Here is a 25,776-nt window from a genome sequence, read left to right on the forward strand (position 1 = left end):
AGATCGCTTTGAGAGCACGCATGCGCACAATATTGATCAGAAGCCAACGTGGAATCTGTGCAAACGCTAAAGTTCTTGTTTTTTTGTCTTCAACGAAATAATCATATTTTTTTTCGATTTCAAAAGGTTCTTTCAACTTTATCTGCGATCTTTTATCGCCTGTTTTGGAGTTTCTTCTGATTTTATTTTAGGTTTTTCTAACACAATTTATATTTCTTTTCATTAAATGCACATTATTTTTTGTTTTATATTAACCTCATATTTCCTCCTTAGAGTTCATTTCCGTTCTCTGATGCCACATTTTTCAGTAATCGTTAGAATTTTTTTAAAGAATAGCTAGCATGGTCTAATGTAGCTAGTTACCTGTCAAAGACAAAACTTAACAAGGGCGATCTCTGATACAAGCATCAAAAAGTAGCAGGAGATGAAGAAAATAATGCCGCTGATGGTGATGCGATTATTAGGGCTGGTCTGGGAAACCACAGATAACGATGCTGGCGGTCGAATACATCAATGTGGGAATGTGTGGGAGTATTAGTCTCATAACACGCAATAACACAGCTCCCAGGACGAGAGAGACTAGCAGGAACAGTAACAGTGGCTCCAGTGGAAATCTCAAACTTTACTACAACTGACATTATGGGATGAGACAACGACTCCTTAACTGGTTGGGCCTCAGGTTCAGGTCTGGGTGACATAGTTTTAATATCCGTGTTTTATTTAATTTTTTTTTTTTTATACTACTGACTACTTATCGACATGTCGCATCGTTCACTGCTGGTGTCATATCACTGCAGACTACCTGATATTATTTAAAAATTAAAAATAATGAACGGCATTTTCTTTCGCTTTATGTTCAGGAATATATTTGATTATGCCATCATTTTTTTTTATATCCCACGAAACGTAGCTGTACAGTGTTCGAGGGAATTATCTTAACATAGTTATATGGTTTATAATGTTAACACTATGATACTTATGCATGTTTGAGTGAAGGTAGAGTAAGGTACTAAAAAGTAGGAAAATGTAAATAACGCAAATGACTGGGAGAAGAAAGGAGTGTGGTTGTAAGGAAACCCAGTGATCGTAATTCACTCATGACATAGAAATATGACTACCTTTTTTTCCTCCCTTTTCTTATATCTTATGTGTATGTGTATGTCCACTTCTCTCGCACGTACATAATCTTACTCTTCCTTTCTAGGTGAATGTGTAAGAGAGAGAGAGGAGAGAAAGAAGAATGGAAAAAACAGCGGAGAGGTTCTCGTGTGTCAGAGTTCGTTAACAGTACTTATGTGTGATAAGGGCACGTGAGTACAATTCGTTAAGTGCTCGCTGGAGTACCGTTAGCATGCATGCTGCTTTATTAAAGTTTAAGTAGACAGCAAACGCTTACCAACAACTTCACACACACAGAGGCACGCACGGAAACACACACACAGGTACGCGCACAAACAAACACACAAACACACACACAGAGGCACCCACGCAAACACACACACACACACGTACGCACGTCGTGCTCGATGAGCTGAGTAGAGGTTCCAGACCCACTCACCCTCCTGGTTTCATAACCAGACCGCTGACAGCCTCTACCGCTGTGGTGCGCGTGCGAGTGTAAGCACACCAGAGCACTGACAACCGCCCCACCTTCCCCACCCCCCGCTACCCTCCGATGCCATTTGCAGTTCTGTCCTGCAACACGGAGGCTGGAGGTGCCGAGGTGATGCCACCCTCCCCTTTTCTGTCATTTCCGGAACCTTTTCTGCTGCCAGCAGACGTCCGTGTGGTCCACAGGGAGGGAACCGACGTCTGTCGCCAATTCTGTGAGAACAGAGATGAGTGTGACTGAGGAGTTCACGTGGATACCGCAAAACAACGCTGGACGCTTCGGTGTTAAGAGGGTTAAACAAGCGAACGGTCCCCTGAAGGTCTCTGGGGTATTATTTAGCTGTTAACAAGCGACGATTGCTTTTTTACTTTGGCTAAATGCCTGTAGGGTAGTATGTTGTGGGCAATAACTGTCAGCAACGCTAGGTATGCGGAACAAAAACAACTGCACATCGTGTAGACTGAGTTTCTTAGACTCCAGGAAAAAAGAAAAAAAAAGTGAAGTGACCCTAGTTATGACCTTTTTTTATACTACCTCGCATTTTAGGTGTTAAGATACCCGAGGCTGAGGACGAGCAAGACAACTCCCGGGGATCTGCAAATAAAACCTTTTTCTTCCTCTGCTACTCATGTAAGATTCTAGGGAGAAGACTTATAACGTTGGAGAGAAGGAAAAAATAGAGAGTTTTTTTTTAAAATTTGTAATTCGCTGATTTAAAACGACATTTTGTTTGGCATTGTAACGAACTTTTGAGTGACGCACATGTAACGTCACAGCGGAAGACGTTAGGATCCTGGCCAGCGCTGTGTCTCAAGTACCTGGCGTGTCTAGAATTTGGCAGAGCAGTTTTTAAGTTTTCTAAGTGGGTTCGCATTGAAATTCGTGACACCTGGACGAGGCGGGTAGTAAAAGGTAGAAATAGAGAGGACTGAATGGAGAAGGAGGAAGACGAGAAAACGAAGGATGGAAAGAAGACAGAAAAAGAGTCGATAAGAAAGAAAATCGTTCGTACTGTTCAACATGGATTCAAATCCTTTATAGATAAGCCCGACAGTTTTCTTCCACGTACACTCTCCTAGATAACGTGTAGCGAAGAATAAAGCATCACAAAAAGAGACAGGGGGAGAGAGAGTGGGGTGGGGAGGTGAATAGACAGGGAGAGTGATTCGTCATCGACTGGATTTGAGGCCCAGCCTGCTTTTCTCGACTAACCTGGACACGGCGCATTGTAAGCCAGGCAGTTGTCTTGCGATGGTAGGCCGGCGAGAGCGAGCCATCCATACCACAGCGCCACCGTGCACGCACGACTCATCACTGAGATCATCGACATACCGCCTGCTAACTGCTCCTTCTTCTAGCTGCCATCTCTCTACAGGGTCAAGTCGGACCCAAACGTGGACAAGTCAGATTATCTGAACATCCATGAACCACTTAGTGATTTTTCTAACGAGATAAAAAGTATTATTAAAGATTTGTTAGACTGTTAGACATCTCGTAGCCCCGAGAAGAATGCCGCGAGGGCGTCTGTGGTTAGGAGTTGCCATTTGAAGTAGCAGATAATTGTTGTGTTACACTGAAGTGTGGTCATCCCCAGATTTGACTGTCATGGAGTCTCTTATTTCAGGCCTGAAGGTGGTTAATCATTGACCTGCAGCCCGAGACCCTTTGCAGGAATGGGATACAGAAACGGGAGAAGGGAGGTCATTCCGAAGTGCCTGGGCACTTTTGGTGACACAGTGCTCCTACTTCTCGTCCTTTCGGAGTGCCTGGTGCCCCGCGGGGCTGAGGCTGCCTCTCCCGCAAGAAAACTCCTCATCGGTTATCTTCCCATCGACAAGACGCACGATGTCAACGTCCTGGTGGAGCGACAATATCGCGTCATTTCCGGTGCCCTCACCTACGCCATCGAGACCATCAAGCATGACAAAGTGCTGCCCACCGGATACAGCCTCGACTTCGTGTGGAATGACACCCACGGCACGATTTCTGGAGGGCTCAGCGCCCTCACGGATCAGTGGCGACAGGGAGTGGATGTATTTCTGGGACCGGAGGAGACTTGCAACTACGAAGGTCGGGTGGCAGCAGCCTGGAACCTCCCGATGTTGTCTTTCGTGAGTAGATAACTTTTCTTCTTCTTCTTGCTGCTGCCTTTTGTAAATATGTACAAATGGTGCTTTATATATTTTTTTCTTTCATTTTCTTTTATTTTTTACCTGAAATAATTTAATAGCATGGTGTGTGTGTGTATGTGTGTGGGTTTTGGCTTGTAAAACAGCACCACATGACTGGCCAACTCTGGTCAATCGTCGTTCTTCTATTCGACAAGATCCATCCCCATTTTTTTTTGCATTTTGTTATTTTTGTGTTTTATTTTTTACAGCGCATTAGGCTCACTGCTAAGCAAAGAAATGCACTGTATCGGGTGTTCTTTAGAAGTTGTATCGCGCTGGTTAAGGTTCCTAAAGAAGGTGGTTTAAAGAGTTACAATGAGGTTTAGAGTTCGAAACATCTCCGAACGCATACCCAAGCCATAACCTTTAAACTAATGTTCACCATCTTTTCCGCTTTCCAGTGCCATATCACGGTTTTGATTGTCCATTCAAAGCGGGTTTCAGACAAATAAATGAGTCTATCACCGTTAGATGTGAAAGTCCCGCTTTTCTTTTTCCGCTTCTTTCTGCTATTTTGCTTTCTCGGGGAAAAAAAACCGCAACAACAGGAATGTTGGAGGCAATGGGCATACACCCGTTTGTGGCGGAGGAAGCATTATTCTCCGTGTTGAACTAGACATCGGATGAGTTGTAGAAGGGAAGGTAGAAAAAGTCATCAGACGCACACAGTACTCAAGTAAAAACGTTCTTCGAGATGTGTTCGAACGCCAGCACCTCACTTTCCAACCACCAAAAGGATACGGAAAGTTTTTTATTTGTGTATTTAATCACGGGACAATAAACGGCCAAATGAACTTCGGGAACACACATCTTACAGAAATGCGGAAATGGTTTGGAACTGGGGGAACTACCGACGAAGCTGTATATAATAACTGAACACATTGTGAGCATACACAATCACTCTAAATGCTAACGAGCTAATAAATAATAAATACATTCCTGAAGGAATAAATGGAATACTATAAAACAACTTGTTTTTATTTTAATAATAAAAATATGCAAACTGGTCTTTTGCACTAAAATGAAAGAATTCGCTAGACAAAACACACTTCTTAATTGACTAAAAACAATTAATAAAAAATGACACTCTAGTGACAACAATTTACATTGCTGCAGACACACATACATACTCGCCCACCCACCCACACTCACTGTCTCCAGCATCCTACAGGATTCGTCTCAAGACGGATTTAGACAAATTCAATTCATGACGACAGCTGACGGATAAACACGACAAACAGTTGTTGAAGTTTCCTGCAAATATCGACAAACAGCCTTCCTTTGCTTCTTGCCTAGTCACTCACTCCACACCAGAAGCCAGAGGGCGTGCACCTTGAAAACCTATCTGTGAAATTTGGAAGACGAAGCTCGCAGTCTTTTTTAGCTTTTTTTTTTAACTCACACACTCACACTAACACAGACGCACTCATCCACGCACACGCACACACTTGTACCGCCTCCTGCATATTCTAGAAGGAAGTGCTTGTCACAAATATTTTTGTCAATGTGTCAAGTCGGCTGAATGAACGGTATTCCTGACCAAACATGCATGAACAGCTTGTCTTCAGTCATCAACCATAGCAACCTTTGCTGACTTCTCATAATTCCGTCTTAGAAATGCATGATCATTAACGGTTCAGTTCCTCCGAGATGAATAAAATTAATTAATTTAATCTGAAGCTACTTGCTTGAAAGTTCACCCCTGTCTCTCCTCTTTCTCTCCTCCTGAACTGGGGAGCAGGGTTTGTCCTATCAGCACCCATGCTGTTCAATAATTTTGAAGAGGTGGCCAGGCCCTGGTCCGACTCCGGCAGGTTGTAATAATCCTGAGGCCTGACACGTCTGGCGGTGATCGGGTTGCCGCAGTTGCCCCTGATCGTCTGTCCTCCCGGCTTCTTTGTCACGCCGTGGGCAGACCGCTAGGAGCTTTGTGAGGCTGTGTGAGGAGGATCGTTTCGCACTTGGGATCGTTAAAGTAGGGCAGGAAGAGGGGTTGGGTGGGAGGAACACGACAGGTCGAAACATGCCAGAGTCGCGTGGCAACAGATTGTATTGGTTTTCAGCCACAACACCGGCGTGTGACATGAGGATTACCAACCTAGGAAAAGGACATTTCTGTCAGATTAAAATAGCAACTTTACTAGCAGTTTTTGTTTACTTTTTTTGAGAAAAAATCTGGCTGAAGCAAAGAAGGAAATAAGAAAAATCTGAAATAAAAAAAGGAAAAAAGAATTAAGGAAGATTGCTGCCTTGCAAATAAAGAATCCATGTGAAAGGCATTTTAAAGGAGGGATCGTCCATAAATTTACTCACTGGCTTTCTTAAGAATGCACTTAGTCACCTGCTCAGAATGTTTTTCACATGTGTTTGTGTGATTTTGTATGTAGTAAAATATGTGAAACTCAAATAGTACTGTTGTTACTTTCATTTTCTCCTCGCTTTTTTGTGTTGACATTTTCGATCAAGAAGATAGGGGCAGAAGGAAGGCACTCGGCTAGAATCTAGCAGATAACTGTCCTGCAACGAAGGAGGAGGGACACCACGAGAGGAAGAGTAGATACAAAGAATGGGTTCCTTGGAGGGCGTGCAAAAATCCTGTCTTTAAACGATTTCACTTGATAACCGGTCGTTAATTTAAAACCCAGGAGACTGTAGATGAAGGACATTATCTATGGACATCAAATATGTAGAACGGGGAGATAAGGAGTGTTCTTTTTTTTTAAATTTTTTTTTTTCCTTTTTCGTGACCCAAAGATTCTTTTTTAATTATTAAGCAATACAGATAAGGAGTGTTCTAAGTTTAGTACTTAGGAAACGAGTTTACTGGCTTGAGATGCTGGGAGGTAGCATCCACAGCCCTGATTAAGATCCTCTCGTTTTTACTGGTTTTCAGTTCAGTCAAATTTAGTTTAAAATATCTAGAAGTTTGTTTAGAAGTATGAACCTTTTTTGCAGTTTCTAGAATATGTTCCTGGTTCTTTGTGGCTTTTAGAGAAGAGTCAGAGGTTGTAACGCGTTCTCTGTAATGCCATCAGTTTATTCTCCACAGTTCGCAAGCCTGGTTTGTGATCTCATGCAACTACTATGAATTGTTAACTAATTCCACTTTTATGTAGGTAAATAGTCCAATTATGTTTAATAGAGCATTGGAAGGCGACATTAGCATTTGTAGTGGAAAGATGCAGTGACTAGTACTCGCCCTTTTGACCCCACCCAACGATGTACCCGCAGACTAGAGTGAGAAACCAAGAAGTGCCTGAGCCTCCTTCTGGAATCTGACATACATCGTGCAATGTACTTCATCTTCACACAACAGTCAGTACCTTTCAGCTGCCGCATAGCGGTCACTGTAAGCTCCATCTAATTGGAGTCTGCTGCACGGCGCTGTCCCCTCGTTAAGCAAAGTCCTCTTGATCGAGTGGAGAGCATGCGTCTCGGGAACAAGTAGTCTCTTACTCCTACAAAGGGTCTGTGCGAGGGTCTTGGGTAGAGCTGCAGTAGAGCCCCTCACCATCCCCTCCTCCATTCCTCGACACTTCCCGAGAGAAGGAATTGACTGCCGTCTGCACCCACTTCAGCAAAGACTTACAGGCGGCAGTGACTGATGCCAAATTTCTGAGTTCTTCTAAAAGTACCAAAGTTTCAGTTCCACTCACAGTACCTTCGGGAACTTTGAAACATTTAACTTTCACAGTCTCAACTCTAGGTAAGCTGTCCTTTAAGAAAAGTTCAGCTAATTATATTACATGCTGTCTTTTATGTAAGTTATGTACAAAGCACAAGCAGCTGACGGTGAAGATACATTATTCTTCCTAACTGTAGCCAAGCTGATGAATCTGAAGCTAATCATGCCCTAGAAATATTTGGGTCATGTTCCTTATAAACTCTTTAAAAGTCTCGTTTCCTCTTTGACAAAGGTAAGTCGGTTAACCCCACAACTCTGAAGACGCCACAAACACGTCGTTAAGGTAGACTGTGTGGAAGAGACTAGAAGAAGTGTCCCACCGCACCTGCAGACAATTAACCGTGGTAACTAATAAAAAGCCTGCCTACCTGGCGATCTATTTTGTGCGGAAACTTCAGATGTTTCTGCACCAAACTGTACACAAGCTGCACTCCTGGCGTTCCTGCAAGCTTGCGAAGACAAGTGTTGTGGAACAGTTGTTTCTTGTTGTGTTTATTGGGCACAAACAGACCGCGCTTGTTGGCTGCAGACATCAACAACACATATCTGGAATCCCTGATTTCAGATGTCGGCCAGATAGTGTTTCTAGAATAATCGTGAGGTCACCTTTGCCATCCCATGATGTTTGTTTCTCTCCAGCAGAGCGAGACGAGAGCGTAAAGACACAAATAAGTTTATCATCATGGGTAGTGATGGGGTGGGGTAGACAGAGTGAGTGTGTGTTCTATGTATGCGTGCACCGGCAGGAATATTTATCAAACCTGAATTCAATGTCACCTCCATTTTTCCTTTTCAAACGCCAAACTTTGACCAGGTTTGGGAAAATTTTCTGCACTGTCATCTTGTCAAAGACCTTACCAAACTTGGTCAAACATTTGTCAATTCGCCCATACGTCATTAAGAAATGCTTTGACAAGAGTTGAACTCAGACATTGAAAACACATTTTCTTTACTGGTTACTAAGAAATTCGATTTGTAAGGAGATAAAATATTTTGATGCTGCTTTTTGTGACTTACGACCCTTTGATGATGTTTTTATAACCTCCAAGACTGAGGAACTGTTATCCAAGCTAAGCGACCCGTTTGACTTATATACAACAGAATACCCGAAATCTGATCAGTTGGACCAATCGACAAGACCTCACTGTCATAGAGTAGGACATAAACCATACCCACAAGTCAAAGGTGGGCCTGGCAGACAAGTTGAGCAGAGAGGTTACAAAGGTGCCTTGCTTTGATGTGCCAGCCCCAAGCCCATCAGGGTTTTAGCCAGTATTTAATAAGCTTTGCTGGCAGAGCGTGACTACCCGGGGTAATTCGAGCAAGCTGTGTCCAACAGACCCGCCATTACATGTGGTAGGTAAACAAAAATTTTCAGGCTTACAAGACAAGAGTAAGTGGCGGCTTAAAGTGCGTGTGTTTATACTAATCCGTCGATTCACACATGAACTTTGCCTTCCTAATGTATGACATATAAGTGATTCATGTTGTTGGTGCGGCCTAAGGTGTCCAGGCTTCGGGTTTCAGGATAGGAACCTACAGCATGGAGGATACAATGAAATGTTTTGCTCGCTCTGATATAAAAAACACAACACAAGGTGTTTTGACTGAATAATCTCTGAGTGAAAACCGTCCATGAAAAGACTCCACGGGTTTAAAAATATCAGAATTTTAATAATAAAATTTTATTATGTTCCTAAAGTACAATAGCTCGATCCACACTGACACTTCAACCTAGATGATAAAATTAGACATGCTGACAAAAAAAGCCTTAAAGAATAAAGGATAGAATTTGTGTCCTGGTTCTGCTATCCGTCGCATTTTTTTTTTTTCATAAAGTTGACAATGAGGCCTTTGATGTTTACTGACTCCTTTTCAACCCATTTCTCCTAGAAGTTCAGTTCTCCCAGTTTGCTAGAGTCTTTTTTCTGGGTTCTTGATGTCTGCAGCGATACCTGTCATTCCCTTTTGAGATTGTTTTCATCAGGGTAGGCTTCTAGGCAGGCGCCTGTGTAATCGACAGTACACCTAACGGTGGAGCCGAGGTTCCGCTACAGACATTGCTGCTTTTCTTTGAAAAGAACATCGGAAGAAATTTATCGCTTAAACCTTTTGTGTCGAACGTCTAAGCAGACCAGTCGGGGTTCGTGACCCGGACGGAATTGAATGACTTCCCCCTTCCTGAAACGGTACTCCGGTTTTAGTCACTGGCCGCCCAGAGTGCTGATGAGACTTGTCGGGCTGGGACTCCCTTGCCAGCACTGCGAACATAAAAATGAAGAATGGAGGTCTCCCTTCTTTAGCAGTTGCAAGTCGTGGATTGAGGCTCAGGCAGTAACACTCTCCCATCCTGCGCCTGGCCCTGTGTTGAGATTTGCGCCGTGGAACTCTGCTCGCATTTGTGTCACTAAGTCGGTCTTAAGTATTTTTGACTCCATGCACACGGCCACACAGCCATGTTACATCTCATCACATATAAACCACCTTGAAACATGGGCAGATGGACACCTGCCTTCTCATTTTTCAAATCAAGGAGCTGAAACAGTAAAAACTTTCAGCGCTGACATTTTATGAAAACTAAGAAAATACAGTGAAAGGATATTCAAAGGAGTGAGACAGCATCGCCTTTTGATTTCTGATTTGGCGGCTAATCGATTTCAAGACGAGCCAGGCAGTATCTATATATTAGTTTTTAGATCGATGCCTTACAACAGGTTGACTGTTTTAAACGAGTTTACAAACACGTGCCTCCTCCTCCTCCTCATCATCATCATCATCGATGAATGTGACTGTTATTTTACAAGAAAGAGACAAGTGGTGTTTACGAACTTTGAACTCTGTACAGGAAAGTGCTAGCACATATTTCAGTGGAAACACGTGAGGAGAGATGGTAAAAAAACTAGCGATGTCACTCACGGTGGAGAAGACTCGTTAAAGACACGTGGCGATGGCCGCGGAATCATAAACGCCGGCGAAGGGGAGGAAAGGATCGCACATTATGGAGGTGGCAATGAGTTGTCTAACAACTAGCTGAATGTAATCACTTCCATGTAAAGGGTTACCTTAATTATTGAAGATAACGAGTCAGCAATACCCACGTGTGAAAATATATTCACTTACCTAAAAACTTTCATTTTTACACATGACATCTGCTAGAAGGACAAATGTATTATTAGTCGTGTTTCGTACAGTGGGTTTAAATAGATGCAACATGCATTGCTGTCGCCTTTTTCAACAGCCTACTATCGTCACGTGACTTTAGCCCTGATTCGGTTTCTACCTCGTAAACCAGAGAAGACAAGAAGTCATATTCTACACTTCAAATCCTAGACTACTTCATCCATCTCCTCCGGTCAAGCCTTTCGAAATTTAAAAACCGACACACATCGTGTAGTATTTGACGATCAAGTTTAACATTACAGTGATACAAAAACAGAGTTGACAGACATAGTCACATTTGCAGCATCGTTGGTCTGGTCAGGACGACGCCCTCGGTTGTCCTTGCCATGAAAATAGATGCGGTTGGCCACTCCACCAGGGGCCGTTATTACGGGAAGACGAGGTAGTGGACCGGAAGTCGGGTCATTTGAGACAGCCACAGACCTAGGAGGTCCAATACTATTCCAGAGGTGTCAGATTTTGGATACAGTCTACAGCAATGGACGCAGAAAGCTTATTAGAGCTGTAGTTATAGCGAAGAGGTAATGCGAACCTTTCCGGAGGTAAGGATGTATCCCCGGTATATAATAACGGCACCTGAGCTGTAACAGTTATTACAGCTGCTACTGGAGATTGCAGCGGTGACACCTTAATATCTTTGTCAGTACCGTTGCAGTTAGGACTGGTAAACATGAAAATATGAATGACCTCTTTACTCGCTCGCATATACGTGCGCGCACATTTGTGCGTTTGCTTCAGTGTGCTCACGCACCGGTATTTGCGTCTTTATATGCATAATGAATCTCATCTCAGGTTTAAGGGTGCTTTTTAGGCAACTTTTGATTCCAATCTGATCATCCTGACAAGATGAAATTAAAAGCTCGTGATAGTTCAAGATGGCGCTCTCTCTGCTTTGCATTTCCCAGTGAGTCATTCATTATTGAGCAGCAGACATTCCTTCGTGTTTCATGTTCAGTAATTATTTAAATACCAAAGGGGGTTTCCTTTGATGCCGGTGTTTTATGAGTGTGTATGAATGCAAGTGCATTCGCACGGTCGAGCATCATCAGCAGCTTCTTCGTTACAGTCATCATCATCCCCATGCTATTCCTCCTTCCCCAATCCCAAGCCCACCTCTTCCCTCGGCACCGAGTCCAGGGTCGTTAGTGCTGGTGCGGCATGAGAATTCTAGCTGCTTGTTTGTCTCCTTGTAAGGTGTAGGCAGCACGAGGAAAGCAGCGCCACCTACTTGCTCTCAGCTGTGGAGGTTACTGGGAGAAGTTGTTGGAAGGTGTCGCTGGTGTTTCATTCGTCAGCGAATAAACGATGACCAGAGCCATGATAGTCTTCGTGCCAGATGGTCGATGTTAGTCCAATGACAGGACGTTCGAGTACCTGAGGTCGTATGGATATCATTTTTAGTGAGTCGCTGCTCACGCTTTTCGGCAACATTGTATGTTCCTGACTGTTCCTATTACAGGACTGTGTACCTTCGTGAGTTAAGTTTTTGTAAAAGGGTTGCTTGACTTCATTGCTCGTGTATACAAGCATGAGAACATTGCATAAGTTCAAATTAATCTTTACTGGTTACCTATGTTCGTCTCGAATACCTGTAAGGTCAAACTTGTGGAAATGGGAAGCAACTGTCGCCACCTTTTTTACAGGAGTTGCTTGCCCTCCGCTCACCTCTAGCTTATCCATCTGACACTGGTTTTTTATTCAACATGTCAACCCTGTACTCCTTTGGATGTAAAATAGGTTTGCTCCTGAAAATAGATTGGGGAAGAGTTTTTGGTCTGTAATCTGGTTTTAAACTATTTCCTGCAGCTTTTAGCCTTTTCATTAACTAAGTGACATTTTTAGGAGAAATTCGTTCATGGGATAAATACCCACCCGTCACTTTACGAGGGTGCGATGTGCGAAAGACTTGACTCAACACGGAGCGGAATTTGTTTTTCACTTTCAACATTTTCGTCCGAGAGTTTTCTACGTTCGTTTGTCATTCCTGATTAGTCTGTCAAAATGTTTGGTTTTTTTCCGTGTAATTTTCTGCAGTAAATCGACAGCGGCAGACGAGGGAAGTTTTCACCGTTTGTCCAGTCTCAAAAAGACGGCTACAGTTATCATCCTCTTCCCCGACTCATATATTTATTTAAAGATACAGCTGTAAGATTGGCAGATTCTTTACTGGGAAAAAAGTAATCAAAACCCTTTCCGTGATATAAGCCTTCCTTTACAGCTTTCACCTGGCCCTAGAAGGTTATTTATTATTATGGCTTGTGAGAAGCTTAATATATATATAACTGCACAGTAGTTGTACTACTTACGTAGAAATCTTTATATTATTTTTCTGCCATGTCGTTTTCTATTTTCGATGAGTTTTACATCATTAGCCCCTGTTGGTTATGCTGTGGAGTGTCTGGAACTTTAGAAAGTGTCCTCATTACGACTATGACTTACGGAATTTATTTTTGGATGAGTAGTTTTCAACATAGTTGTTTGGATGTTTTGTCTTTCGTGTGCCTGTTGTGAGTCGTGGAGCTGACAGCTAGAGGATGAACATTGTAGCTGTGATATTGCCTTTTATGGTTGATAGCATCAAATTATCACATAGATATGTAATTTAATAGTAATTTAAGCAAGAACTGTTTTACTAATATTTTAGAATATAACTTTTTACTCCTTATTACTTCAACGAAGTCATGTGATGTAATAAATAAAATTGTCAACAAAGAAAATAAAACAATCAAGTGCATCGGAGCAGACAGAAAATAAATGGTTTTGCGGCGGCGATTTCAAAGGTGAAGGATGACAAAGCAGATTAATGGATTTCTCTTGATGTTCAGGGGCTCTTAGGTGATGTGAGAGTTAAAAATGCCCTTTGGCTTTCTTCATCAGAAGAGGCAGAGTTAAAAAAAAACTTACGCCATATAGAATGACAATCTAGTCTGCCTTTCTCCACGTAAATATGCCTGGCTCTCTTTGCCTTGCTGACCACTCACCCATGAGTTATAATCGAACACATTTATCAGTTTGGCAGCCCCACCAAGCCCCTTCTCGTTCTTCTCTACCTGGTACATAGGCGTCAAGACAGGTTATGTTTCCTAGTCCCTCCTCAGGTCCTTACCTAGGGTGCCAACAGCCCGTGTTGCTGGTCTGTGAACCAGGGCACAAGTGACAGTCTTCATCAATCATCGCTGGTCTGTACTTCGCGGCCTCCCTGTGGTTCGGGTCTCACTGACACCACTATACATTACTTCTACATTTGTTTGCTGTTTCTGAGTGGCGCAATAAGCCTGCACCTAGGACGAGTACACACGCAAATATTCACACGCACCTATATATAAAATGAAGGTTGGGAGTGATGTACTTCTGTGTACATGGACGACGATGGATTAAAAGTCCCAAAGTGTTTTTTTCACTGGGAAGACCTGCTTTCAACGCCACAAAATTTGAGCGTTTTTCTACGTTAATAGAATTTAAAAGAAACCACTCTCCTGAGTTACCCTGGAGCAGAATTGGCATTAATTACTGTGAACCACTATTATGACACAAACACACGGATATTTCTCTTTCTCCTTTCCTGCAGAAACTCAATTCAGAACCTAATGGCGTATTTGAACTTTGAACACTTTGCACCCTGTTTCATGTGCTAGTGAGCGAATTGTGCATTCATTATTTCATTACTTAACGAACTCTTTTGCTGATTGATTGATTAATTGGCTCATTCATCCATTCATCCATTCAGTAAAGTCCATGCCGAGGTCTTGCAAAGTCGTTTGTACTTGGAAGGAACAATAAGTTCCACGTTAAGGGCCATTATGTAAAACTTTGTGGTTTTACCCTCTAATGGCTTAACGAAGCAGATTAAGGAAATTTACTCCAAATTTTAAAGCATAGGTGTTCTCGGTGCTTTAACAACAGTCTTTGGATCTGTGGGAAACATGCCAGCTGGGCAGCTAATATTTTTAATTCATGAGCTCATGAACCCATGGGAGGCATAGTTAAGCCATGACATACGTTTCAGACAAAAAATTTCCTTTTAATGAGCACAAGGTTTTAAAATTTATGTCCCCACAAGAATATGAAGTTTGCTTTCGTTCAGGGAAAGCACCTTCAAGAAATAAAGCTAGCCTTTTTTAGGAAACTTCCTGTCGGCGCCATATTTGGATCATCAATCTTTCCTAACGAGCACCGTGTTCACAGAGACGATTTCATATCAACTTTCCTCATTTACGTAATCTTTGGCCATCCTTTCACGGGGATGAATATTCAGAGGATGAAGCTGCAGGCTATCTTATTTCGGTGCTGCCTTGACCTAAGCTTTAGGACCTTGACATGCAATGGAAACTTAAAAGCAACGTCCTATGGTTTATAAAATCATCGTTGTATTTACGAGGTAGACACAAGAAACTTGTAGGAGAAGAATGTTATACACTTTTATCATACTTCTGTTTTCAAGTAAACTTTTTATTATTCAGGTGACCTTAAATGTCCAGGTTTCTATAAGGGAAGCTACAGAGGATCGTATTTCAGCATCTCGGTTATTTCCATCTTCTAGATATGCTGGGCTCGTCTATTTTTGTGTCGAAAATGGCTGGAAACAGTCAGGCTTTTGAAATCCAGAACTCTGCTTCAACAACTCAACACTTACGTATTGAGATGATGAAGATGAAGACGATACGCGGATCTTTTGAAACTTGAGTACAGTTACACCTGCTCAGCCTGTGAAGCATTGTCCATGTTTAAGAAACCTTTCCATACTGTGTGAGAGCCTGGGGTCTGTTTTCAGAATCTAGGAAACAATAGGAAAGAGAATACTCAGAACTGTCAGTAAGGGTTAGCAATATTTAGCAGGAAACAAATTTCTAACTCTTCCGTGTCATTGTGTGCTGCCACTTCCAAAGCTGACAGAAGAGATTGGATAATTGAAAAGAAAGGAAGAATGGTTTGCTTACTAAGTACTTAGGAAGTTCTTACTTTGCTAAAAAAAAAAGAGAGACTTATTGTCCTCTGTGTCTGAAAAATAATACAAAAAGATGAAACAAGTCACATCTACAGTCACTTAAATTATGATAACATGATTCTTGGGATTGTTTGGATGAGAGACAAATACCAGAAGTGAAGTGTGAGAGATTGTCGGGGTGGTGGAGAAATAGGTGGTGGGGGATACAATGTTCTGGCGTCGCTGTCATCAACATCTTTATATAGGTTGCCAGATCAAAGACAGTGTATACCTTCAACAGTACTTGATAGCATCACTACTACACTGACACTACAAATGACAGTTACCGAACTGAAAAAGCTTGCTGCCTTAACGGATGACATGTCGTCCAAAATTGATAACAGATCCACGGTTGGAAGACTTCCCAGAAGTCAGTCTCTCGACAGAAACATTTTGCGCTGTGACCTTTCTACTTTATGTAAATATTTAAGAACTACATTGTTTACATAAACTGCTGCACCCTAAATGCTCTTATATTTATAGACAATATCTGACATGTCATGCATAAACAATTAAAAACACTTCAAACATTATAAAAATCCCTCTTCCTTCTTCACCTTTTAACCTCTGTCATTTAACAGACCAGATTTCTCCACCGTTTGTCACACACTGGAGTAAAAAATTGTTTTCTGGATTCCATGAACCACGGTGGAAAAAGAAATAGCCAGAAATAATGCCAGAAAGTTATCTAGTGTCACACTTTTTTGTCGTCTGCTAGAGGTCTCAAACTGCTTGCTGATTGCATATATACTTGTGATGTATCGGGTAAAAAAGGTCGTGCAGATTTATATAAACAGAGGAAAAATGATGCCAGACAAACGTCGTTGAAGACAATTCTGAAGAGTTATTTAGCTTAAAAATAGAATAAGGTCTGGGAGAAACACCCCCTGGTTCAGTTAACTCAGCGGGAGGGAGATAGAAAGAACCAAAGAAACTGTCAATAGTTCTTTTTTGTCCCTCATACCCTACATGTGAGTGTATGTATCAATAATAATAACAAAAAAAAGAAGAAGAAACGCATGGTGTAGATTTGCCAGGTATGTTACTTATGTATGTTTTCACAGTGTACTGTTTAACATCCTTGTTCTACCCGTACTCCTTTCATACTTTCCAAATTTACTCATTTGCTGATCGCTCGTGTTTTAATTACATACACTGCTAGAGAGTGGATGCCAAAGAATGAACATATGTAAACCACAAGATGAAGGCTTCTCAGCAAGTGTTGCTTTAGCTTAAACCACAGGGTGGTATGTAGACTACAAGATAAAGGTTCCTGGGTAAGTGTCTAGACATGCGTGTTGCAGTACTATTCCTAACACGAGTGTACAAGGGAGCGAGAGGGAGTTTGAAATTACAAGTTTGGGATGGTGGCTGTCTGACATTTGGTGCTAGATCACGAGAAAGACAGAATTAAGCCCTGTGAAAATTCTCAAGCAACAATGATGCCTACACTTCTGCAATAAAGTTCACTAAGATCCAGACACCTAGAAGATGATAAAAGAAGCATTCAGTGTAGTATCTATTCCGTGGAAGAAAGAAAGTAAAACAAAAATGTTAAACTCGTTGGCTCAGAAACAGACACAAGTTCCATCTGTGTGGTAGGAAGGTGGGGAAAGCATTATCTGATAAAGTGCAGCGATGAAAGGACCCTGCATACCCTTCACGACATGTCGCACACAAAAACGCATCCGTCAGGCTGCAAACAAGGGCAGATAATGCGAGATCCACTGATAAGACCGGCGCGTGTCAGAGCTCACACCTCGGGGAGGTAGCTACCCCACTTCTAGTTTACACAACAAGAGGCAGAAAACAACAGGAAATGCGTTCAACAAATAAATAGGACGGTTGAGTTTGAAGTTTGAAATCCTTTAACATAAATTACAAGTAAGTGCTCAATTAAATGTCTGCGTGTTCCTGGAAAAAATGGTTAAGCCACATAATCTCCTAGAATGGCTTCTCTACTGTAGACTTAATTGTTACACGACCTTATTATCCAGACAAATAGAACATTTAACTTAAATATTTATGTACGGATTTTTTTTTAAAAAAGCCTTGTAGAATTTAACATTCATAACAAAGTTTCTACTAAACTGTGTGAATTAGAACTGACTGAGAGATATTAGAGGCATTACAATATTACCTTCAAGTTATTTCCCAGTGGAAATATTCGGTCTCCTTACAATTGCAGGCTAAATTTAGCAGCGTGCTCCGTGTGTAGCTGGCAGCTGAGAACAGTCCGCTAAGTCTGTGGAGCAGTCAGCTATTCAATCACGCGATAATCAAGAAAACCAAGAGCACAATAACTTACACATCTGTTTCGTTTTATCTTTCCTTCCGCTGAGAGAAAGCAATGAAGACTGCGCAAGCACTTGCTAGGGTTGAAGTGATCCTCTTCAGGGGAGATAATTGGTGCTCCTTCTGATTACTTTTCTTATTTCTATGATGAATAGAATCCCGAAACAGCAAAAGCAGCAAAGCATGCACAGATATAAATACATGCATAGAGAAAGGAAGTAAAAAATACAGATCAAAAGAACTGACAGACATTAATATTAAAAAAATAATAATAAATAAATACAATAAGACACGCAGACGAACAGACTAATTTTGAGGGCGAGGAATCTTCGGCATGACTTAGAAACATAATATAAAGTGGAGTTTAGTTGTCGGTAAATTCACGACCTGCCTGACAATTCCCTCTCCACACACACACTACCTGCTGTCCACATTCTACACCTGCAGAAAGCTCTACACACGCGAGACTACAGCTGCACCTACAAATGTCTCTCCAAAATACAAGTGACAGCAAGCCATACGATCCACGCACGCGCCGTCTGTGAAGATCCAGCCTGAAATATGTTTAGGTGTGTTTCTTTTTATTTATATTTTTCTGTTTGTGGTTGTACAGGAAAAGAACATTTATTATTATCATTAATACATTATTTAATACAAACATACTTTCATGGCACTGGAGGAAGTCATGGCACTTTCAAAGTATCTACACACATACCACACATGCTTGTACATTCACAAATGAAATCCTAAGTCCAACCAAATTTTACCAGAAAAAAATTTTATTTGTTTATCCTTCGGAAATTCATGAAAGAATAATGATAAACACTTGTTTGCGAACCGCTCACTAAGGTGCACAGAAATGTCAACGATTTATTATGGAATGAGCCTACATGATGGAAGACAGCTACGCGTGTCAACAGCCGACATCAAAGTGGAAGTGGTCGAACCTCGCCTTGGGGTAAAGGTCACATGCATGCATAATTCTCCAAACTTGGCAGCAGAGGAGAGATTCCTGTCATGTGCTTGAATGTGTTCTTTCTATCCCGTAAGGTACGTTCTTCACACTGACGATGTCGACCTCTGTGTGTGTGACTCCGCTGTTTGGCTTTTGTGAACATAGGTGTTGAAGGGGAGTAGATTGTCGTGTGACTGCTCGGGTTCTCGCAAAAAAAAAAAAGAAGAAGAAAAAAAAAGCACAAGTATATATTTAGTAAATGTTGGAAAAATCTCCACTTTGGATAAGTAGTCTCATGCTGTTTTGTCTTTATCCCCTGAGCTTTCAGGAGAGTGCGCGCACGTGTATGTGTGGGAGCGCATGCGCAAGACCGCGTTCGTTTAAACATTTTTGTTCTTTTATGTCAATGTTTTTCTCAGTGCTTCATTAAGACGCGATGATAACCTATTACAAGCCAAGCCAAGCCTCTTAGATTTTATCTTGGTTTCCAAGACGAGCGTAAACCTCACCTGTTGCCAGCGCAGCCACCGTTACAGGATACTTCAGAAGTCGTTAAGCTTCTGTCGTTAGACTTTCACGCGCTCAGGCACCACGAAAACAGAGAAATCCGTCGCAGCCCACAACCAACACCATGTTGTCAGCATCTTGCCAACTGCCTAGCCGCCATCTTGTAACGGCAATGTTTTCAAACTGACAAGGAAACCTTGGGGAGCAGGCTTCTTGTCGACATGTCTGACATCGGACGATTCCAGAACAGCAGACAGTGTCAGGTGTCAGGATGAGCGAAATCCTTGTGAAGGAGTCTGGCGCTGAAACATAAATGTCAGCCTAACTGACACAAAATATATTCTTGTGTAACAGAGTTAGGTAAGCAAGAAAGCTAAGATTGTGTAGATAACTTGACATTAACAGTTTTTATTTGGACATTGAGGGTTTTGACCCCAAACACGCCCACAGGTATAAACTTGCCCGAGGAAAGGACTGTAATTACCTCCGACTTACTTGTGAAGGGTTCGACTCTCGTGACTGTTAATGTGTGACTTCCTCGCACGCTTTGAAATACTACTGTCCGAGTCGAACGGGGCTTTCGTGATTCTGTTACTGAACAGAAAATGTATGGCGTAGACATTTACTCTGGAAACGAGTGGAGAGGCAATCAATGTTTTCTTCTTCTCTTCCCCTACTGACTGTTACGAGTAGTGTTTTGTTTTCCACAAAAGTTGCCATCTACAAAACATGTAAACGCTCTGAGATGTCTTTTCAGAAAAAAACAATTTCTTGCATTTTTTTAATTATTGAATTGTCCTTCTTAAAGAAGGCAAGAGTTTGCAGATTACAGACTTTATGGAACTTTTATACTAAAGAACTACCAACCATTCTAAGAAATGATTTTACTGATGCATTCAAACAAACTCAATTCTTCTTATTTTTAAAACTGACTTTTTCAAGGAGTCATTTCTGACTTAAGAAAACTAGCTCAACGCTATTTGCGCCATCTGGCGGCCATTTTTATGCAATATTTGCGCATCGCTTCATGCATTGATGCTATTTGTCACACTATTTTATCTCCTTTTCAAATAATTAGCCCATCGATTCCATTATCCTACGCTGTTTGCTTTTGGTCCTCCAAGAAGTAGTTTGGACCGTTTCTCAAATCCTACATGATGATGATGATGATGGATGATGGATGATGGATGATGGATGATGATGGTGATGGTGATGGTGATGGTGATGGTGATGATGATGACGATGATGATGATTTTCTTTGCGCCAAAACGTGTTCACCGCGCTGATTCTCAAATCATCTGACGGCGCAGTGTTGAAATTCTGTCGTACCCACGCTAATTCGTCTGCGACCGATTATAATCAGTCTTCTTGGTCAATGTTTATTTATTATTTATCTAGGGCTCTGCCATCACACGTGCCTATAGGACCACTCGCGGCTAGAGAGATACAGATGGTGGCTACAATCCCCTTCTGTCTCTTGTGGACGCTAAGCAAGCTTTGCCCTCGTCTGGCTTGGGTACGGCACGCCACCCCGCAAAGCCCCGCATTATGCACCGTAGCTCCAACGGATCTGGCTGAGCCTGTACACAAAGTTTGCGTGATTTGTAAGTCTCCCTCCGTGCTCATACGGCATTACTCCATCCATCTTTTTTTCCCCTTCTGTATCCTCGGTTATTACGGTTGTACGATATTAATATAGAATGGCCAATGCTTCTGGAGGTTTCTGCTTGTCAGGAATACGTATATGTATACTAATCTCTTCCCACTGCCTATGTACATGCATGTCTAATGTTTAGCTTACACTTCCTTTGACATGATTAATGAAAATGTACCCGAAGATATGCAAAGCTCTTCCACCGTGGCCATCGAGTGTCTTGCGCGGTATTTGAACGTCAGTTATCGCGCGCGAGATCTGCACAGAAATACCCGAGGTGTTGCGAGGTCGGCCGAAGAAGTTTCCAAACCTCAGGGAGGTGGAAAATTGAGCCAGACACACTTCGTGAAGAGGCCTTACGCCTGTCACATTTCATTTCTCTTCATTCCAGGGACGAGAGCCATCGCTAACGATTCTCCTTTGATGTTTTGCATACACGAAGCACGTTGCGTAAAGAAGGAGAGAAGTAGGAAAGCACACTTTATTGCATTGTGACCTCGAGCTCGTGACATTTTGGAAGAGAGCGGTCATCCAGTATATATATTTTTTTCTCAACATATATTTATGAACTAGAGGCATCTACTCTTCTACCTAACCAATAATACTTTTGTTGTTGGAAATAAGAGCGTTATATTTATATAGCATAGCGCTTGTGGACAAGAAAAACGAAAAATTAATCAAAGGCAATGCATAAATACTTAAAATTTTATTTTTCTTTCTTTCTTTGTTCATTTAACCTGTCGAGCTTCGTCTCTGTTTTGGTTTGTGTTTTTTTTCTCTCGCTCTTTCCTTCTATTTCTTTCACATGGCAAAACAAAACGACCAAAAGAAAGTGCGGTACAAGAGTAAATAATAAATCTGAAACTTAACTCCACCACCAAATTAGCCATTGTTGAGAAAGTAAAGAAAAGAGAAGCATAACTAAAAATAGCCCAGCCTAGGTTGATTAGAGAAGCAACACAGAGATAACAAACTCGAGATTCCGGATGTTACCGGACACGTACAAAAATAAAATGGAGTAGGTGGAGTGAAGACATGTTCTTGTTTTCTTGCACTTTTAAGTATCTCAAGAAAACAATGCACTTCTGTCTCGGAGGAAATAGCGAGCTAAACTTGGAAAGACTTCAAACGCTGCATACAGAAGGTGATGAGGACTCACCTCCTTTCCATCTTCGCGCAAAGCAACAATACCGCTAATTGCTGCGAGGTGATACTACTTGTTTGTCAGCCAGTATGCGGCTGCTGGGCCAAAACTTTTGTGTCCACGACTGACAGGCGAGTCGGTATCCATCAGATCTGACGTTTTCTTATCACTCTGGGCCCCCATGCTGGCTTGCCTTTCAGCAAACCGTTTCTCTCTCGCTCCTCGTCTTCCCCTCACCATCCAATCTTCCGGTTTCTCTTTTGGACTAGAAACCTGTGTCTGGAGCCGAGAACCTCCCTTGACATTGGAGGTGTATAGGTGGACTGCTGTCTGTCCACCGATACCAAAGCTTTACCTCTTGCAAAGTTTACATACAGTAAACCAATGTTTGTAGCTGATTGCGAAATTTAAGAGGTATACATGAATGTTTATGACAGAGGAACATTTAACATTTCTGCCTCAAAAATTCCTCTGCACCGAGTAACTCTCGTAAGTCTCATAAATCACAGCTCAATTATTTCCATTATCACGATTTCAAAACCTCTCGTGACACAGGAGCAGACGAGGTAATCGGTGTAATTACTTTCCTGTCGTGCATTCAATCACAAAAGTTATAAAGGAGACGGTAATGCCACTATGACCATTCGTCAATAAGTTAGCTAATACTGGGAATATATCAGACCTGCAAATAATTCAGCTGCTTATAGGAACAAATATAATGTAGAAACCGAATGTTAATTGAGCTGTTTCTGTAAAGGACGATAAAATGACGATATTATACAAAACTAATTTTTAAAAAAACTCGATGTAGTTTCTTAATTTATCGTCCAAGGCAGTAGTATTTGAAAAAATCGCTGATAAAGATGAAGACAAAAGCTGATCCCACACAGGACCTGAGTAATCAGTTACACGTTCTGTACCAAGTGTTCGGAAGACATCTAGGATGGAGCAGTAATCAGTTGCATATCCTATTGCAAAGGACTTTGAAAATGGCAGTGAACTGTTAGACCTGCTGGAGGAAAGGACTACGAATGTCAGATAAATTATCAGTCGTGTAGCAAGGGCTCACAAATGCACTTTGCAGGAGCTGTGGAGCAAATTCTTCTCAGACTAAAAATTACAATGCCCTTCTGTTTATGAGTTGTTATTTACTAAATTACTTTTCAATTAAAGGTTCAACTGTTGTGAATAAAAAAACTTTACTATTGTTTCCGCTGCGCTTGAAGGTATTCTGAGGCCTAAACATAGAATAGACTTCCACCGTCCTTCTGTGTTCATTTATCACAATTAACTCTGCTGCAGTTTAGAAGAGTTGTTTGTAACCACAGTCCTTAGTGCCATGACCATAGATGGGGGATGCTCAATTGTGAGTTCATAGCCTCCACAGTCGAAGCACCATTTGCTGCAACTTCAAGTGCAGATACTTTTGTCTTGGAGGATCTCGCACACAGACTCCTTCTGGGTCATGACCTCTTGACACAACAAACTCTGGGCTCAATGAGTATCTCACCTGTAGGCAGTAACGCCACCGAGTGTTTCGAACTAGGAGATAACATGTTAAGTTGATTTTTTTTTTTTTGACCCACCAAACAAAACAGGAAGTTAAAAAAAAAATAAGGGTTTGCTCTCGCTCATTCTCAGTTCGGCTTGTCTTTCCCTCCCTGCCAGTGGTGGTTGTGGGTGGGGAGATGCTACACCTCCACCCGATCCGCAATCTCCGGAAGGTGTCGGGATACAAAGTGAATGAACGAACTTAGCAACTCTAAACTATACAATTTTGAGTAGAAGACAGACAGCAAGGCCCAACACAGCAAACCGTTTCCAAAGGTTCTCATTAGATGTTAAGGCGACGAGCAAGTGAAAGTCGAGCTAGTTCTTTCTCTTTCTTATTCTCTCTCTCTCAATTCCTCTGGCATGCTCTAGTCTCCCTTCATTCAGTTGTCTTGAAACAGATGACATTCGTAGCCTATGGCGTGTACTCAGTTCCATTATTTTCCCGGGTAAACATAAAGGAAAACAAAGCAAGATGCTCGCCATTCCACAGTGTAAAGTGTCTGTGGATGCAGGAGGAGCAGGACACCAAGAGAGTTTTCTAGAAACAGGCACACTATGGTGTGTGGGAAACAAATTATTACTGGAGGCAGACGTGCAGGCAGACAGGCAAATGGCACGGGGAGGCTACCGAGGCTGGACAGAGTTAAGGTAGCGAAATGAAATATATTGGTTCACTCCACCTCCAAACCTATATATATAATAAGCTCTGGTTCCACATCAGTAAACCCTACCGGAAATTTTTACTTGGCATGTTTAAGAATTTCTTACTCTTGAATTACTTCAAGGAAATGTTACAGAAAAGTGTTAACTTAAATTTGTTGGAGTAATTCCTCATAAGACTATTGTAAATTTATACACGCTATTTGACTCAGTAGAACCACCTTCAACCTCACAAGTAGGGAGGGAATGGATAGGTTTGAGTCGAGGCAGCTATCAAGGTAACTAAGGAAATATAGCAGACAGCAGGCGATGCATTTTGCGTGAATTCGTTAGGAAAAGAAAGTCATTGTCAATACGGGGGGACAGCTCGCGGTCCTAAACAAAGGGCAACCTAGATTCATGAGACAGGGTCTAAGAGTCTGGGACCACAGGCCAGCCTCGTATCGCCGCCGATAACGGCTGATGAAAGCGGCTGGGAAAGGGTTGGTGGTAATAACATGACTGTTACTGTCTGCACCCTGTGGTAATATCGTAGGTATTACTGTCATGGAACCAACAGTTCATCACCACTACCCTTTATGCTTTACTGTTATTTGCAGCTCTAGACATAAAAGTTGCTGAGAAGCTTCGGTTGCGAAATGTCATTTGGGGCAGTTGATGATAGTCACTGGCACCCGCAGAAGAAATTGTAGTTTGGTATGAGTGGCCCAGAGGCAGGGAGTGTAGGTCCTATATTCCAAAGATGAGAGTAAGGGTAAAGGTAAGCTATTTTTTCCCTTTGAACTTTAAAATTTAAGGAGACAATGACAGCTTTTAATGTATTGTGTTGAGTGTATGGTAGTTTTTGAAAACTTTTTTCAGTTAGTCACTTTAAAAGAACTAAAATTCCAACACACAAGCAGACTTGACTAACTGTACAAGAATAATAATTTAAATAAAGTTTAAAAATTTTTAATAATATGTGGAAAGAAGGCCTTTGTGTGTCACATTTGTAAAGACATTAATTTACAAATAATGGTAGGCTTGCAAATAGTAAACAGCAAATCTTAATATTGTTATTGTCAAGTCTCATGTGTCTTTCTAAGAACTACCTACGGAAACATTTATTTAATCGTTTGTGAATATATTTTCATTTCAAAGTGCAGACTCCTACTTGTAGCATGAGTTATTGGCACAGCAGAAAAGTCACCCTCTACAAAAGCAAAAAATCCTTTCTTACTGTCACATTTGCTATTTTTATATATATATGATCCCAGGGGATGAAGTCGTAGTAAAGAATTGTGCAACTATTTTTCGGAAATCATCTAACTGCAGTGTATCTATAATTTAATTTTTCATGATGACCCAGGGAATCAAACCTAATTTTATAAACTGG

The 25,776-nt window shown here is 41.6% G+C and overlaps 1 protein-coding gene across 1 annotated transcript in view; it reads left to right on the forward strand.

The window, feature by feature from the left end:
* The window catches only part of LOC112564301 (guanylate cyclase 32E-like), a 46,445-nt gene that overhangs the window by 14,947 nt on the left and 5,722 nt on the right, over nt 1–25,776 (forward strand). Inside the window, 1 exon segment of the mRNA XM_025239017.1 lies at nt 3,237–3,723. Coding sequence (XP_025094802.1) covers nt 3,286–3,723 — 438 coding nt within the window. The 5' untranslated portion in view covers nt 3,237–3,285.

This window comes from Pomacea canaliculata, linkage group LG1, assembly GCF_003073045.1.
Source record: "Pomacea canaliculata isolate SZHN2017 linkage group LG1, ASM307304v1, whole genome shotgun sequence".
NCBI classification, from domain to species: domain Eukaryota; kingdom Metazoa; phylum Mollusca; class Gastropoda; order Architaenioglossa; family Ampullariidae; genus Pomacea; species Pomacea canaliculata.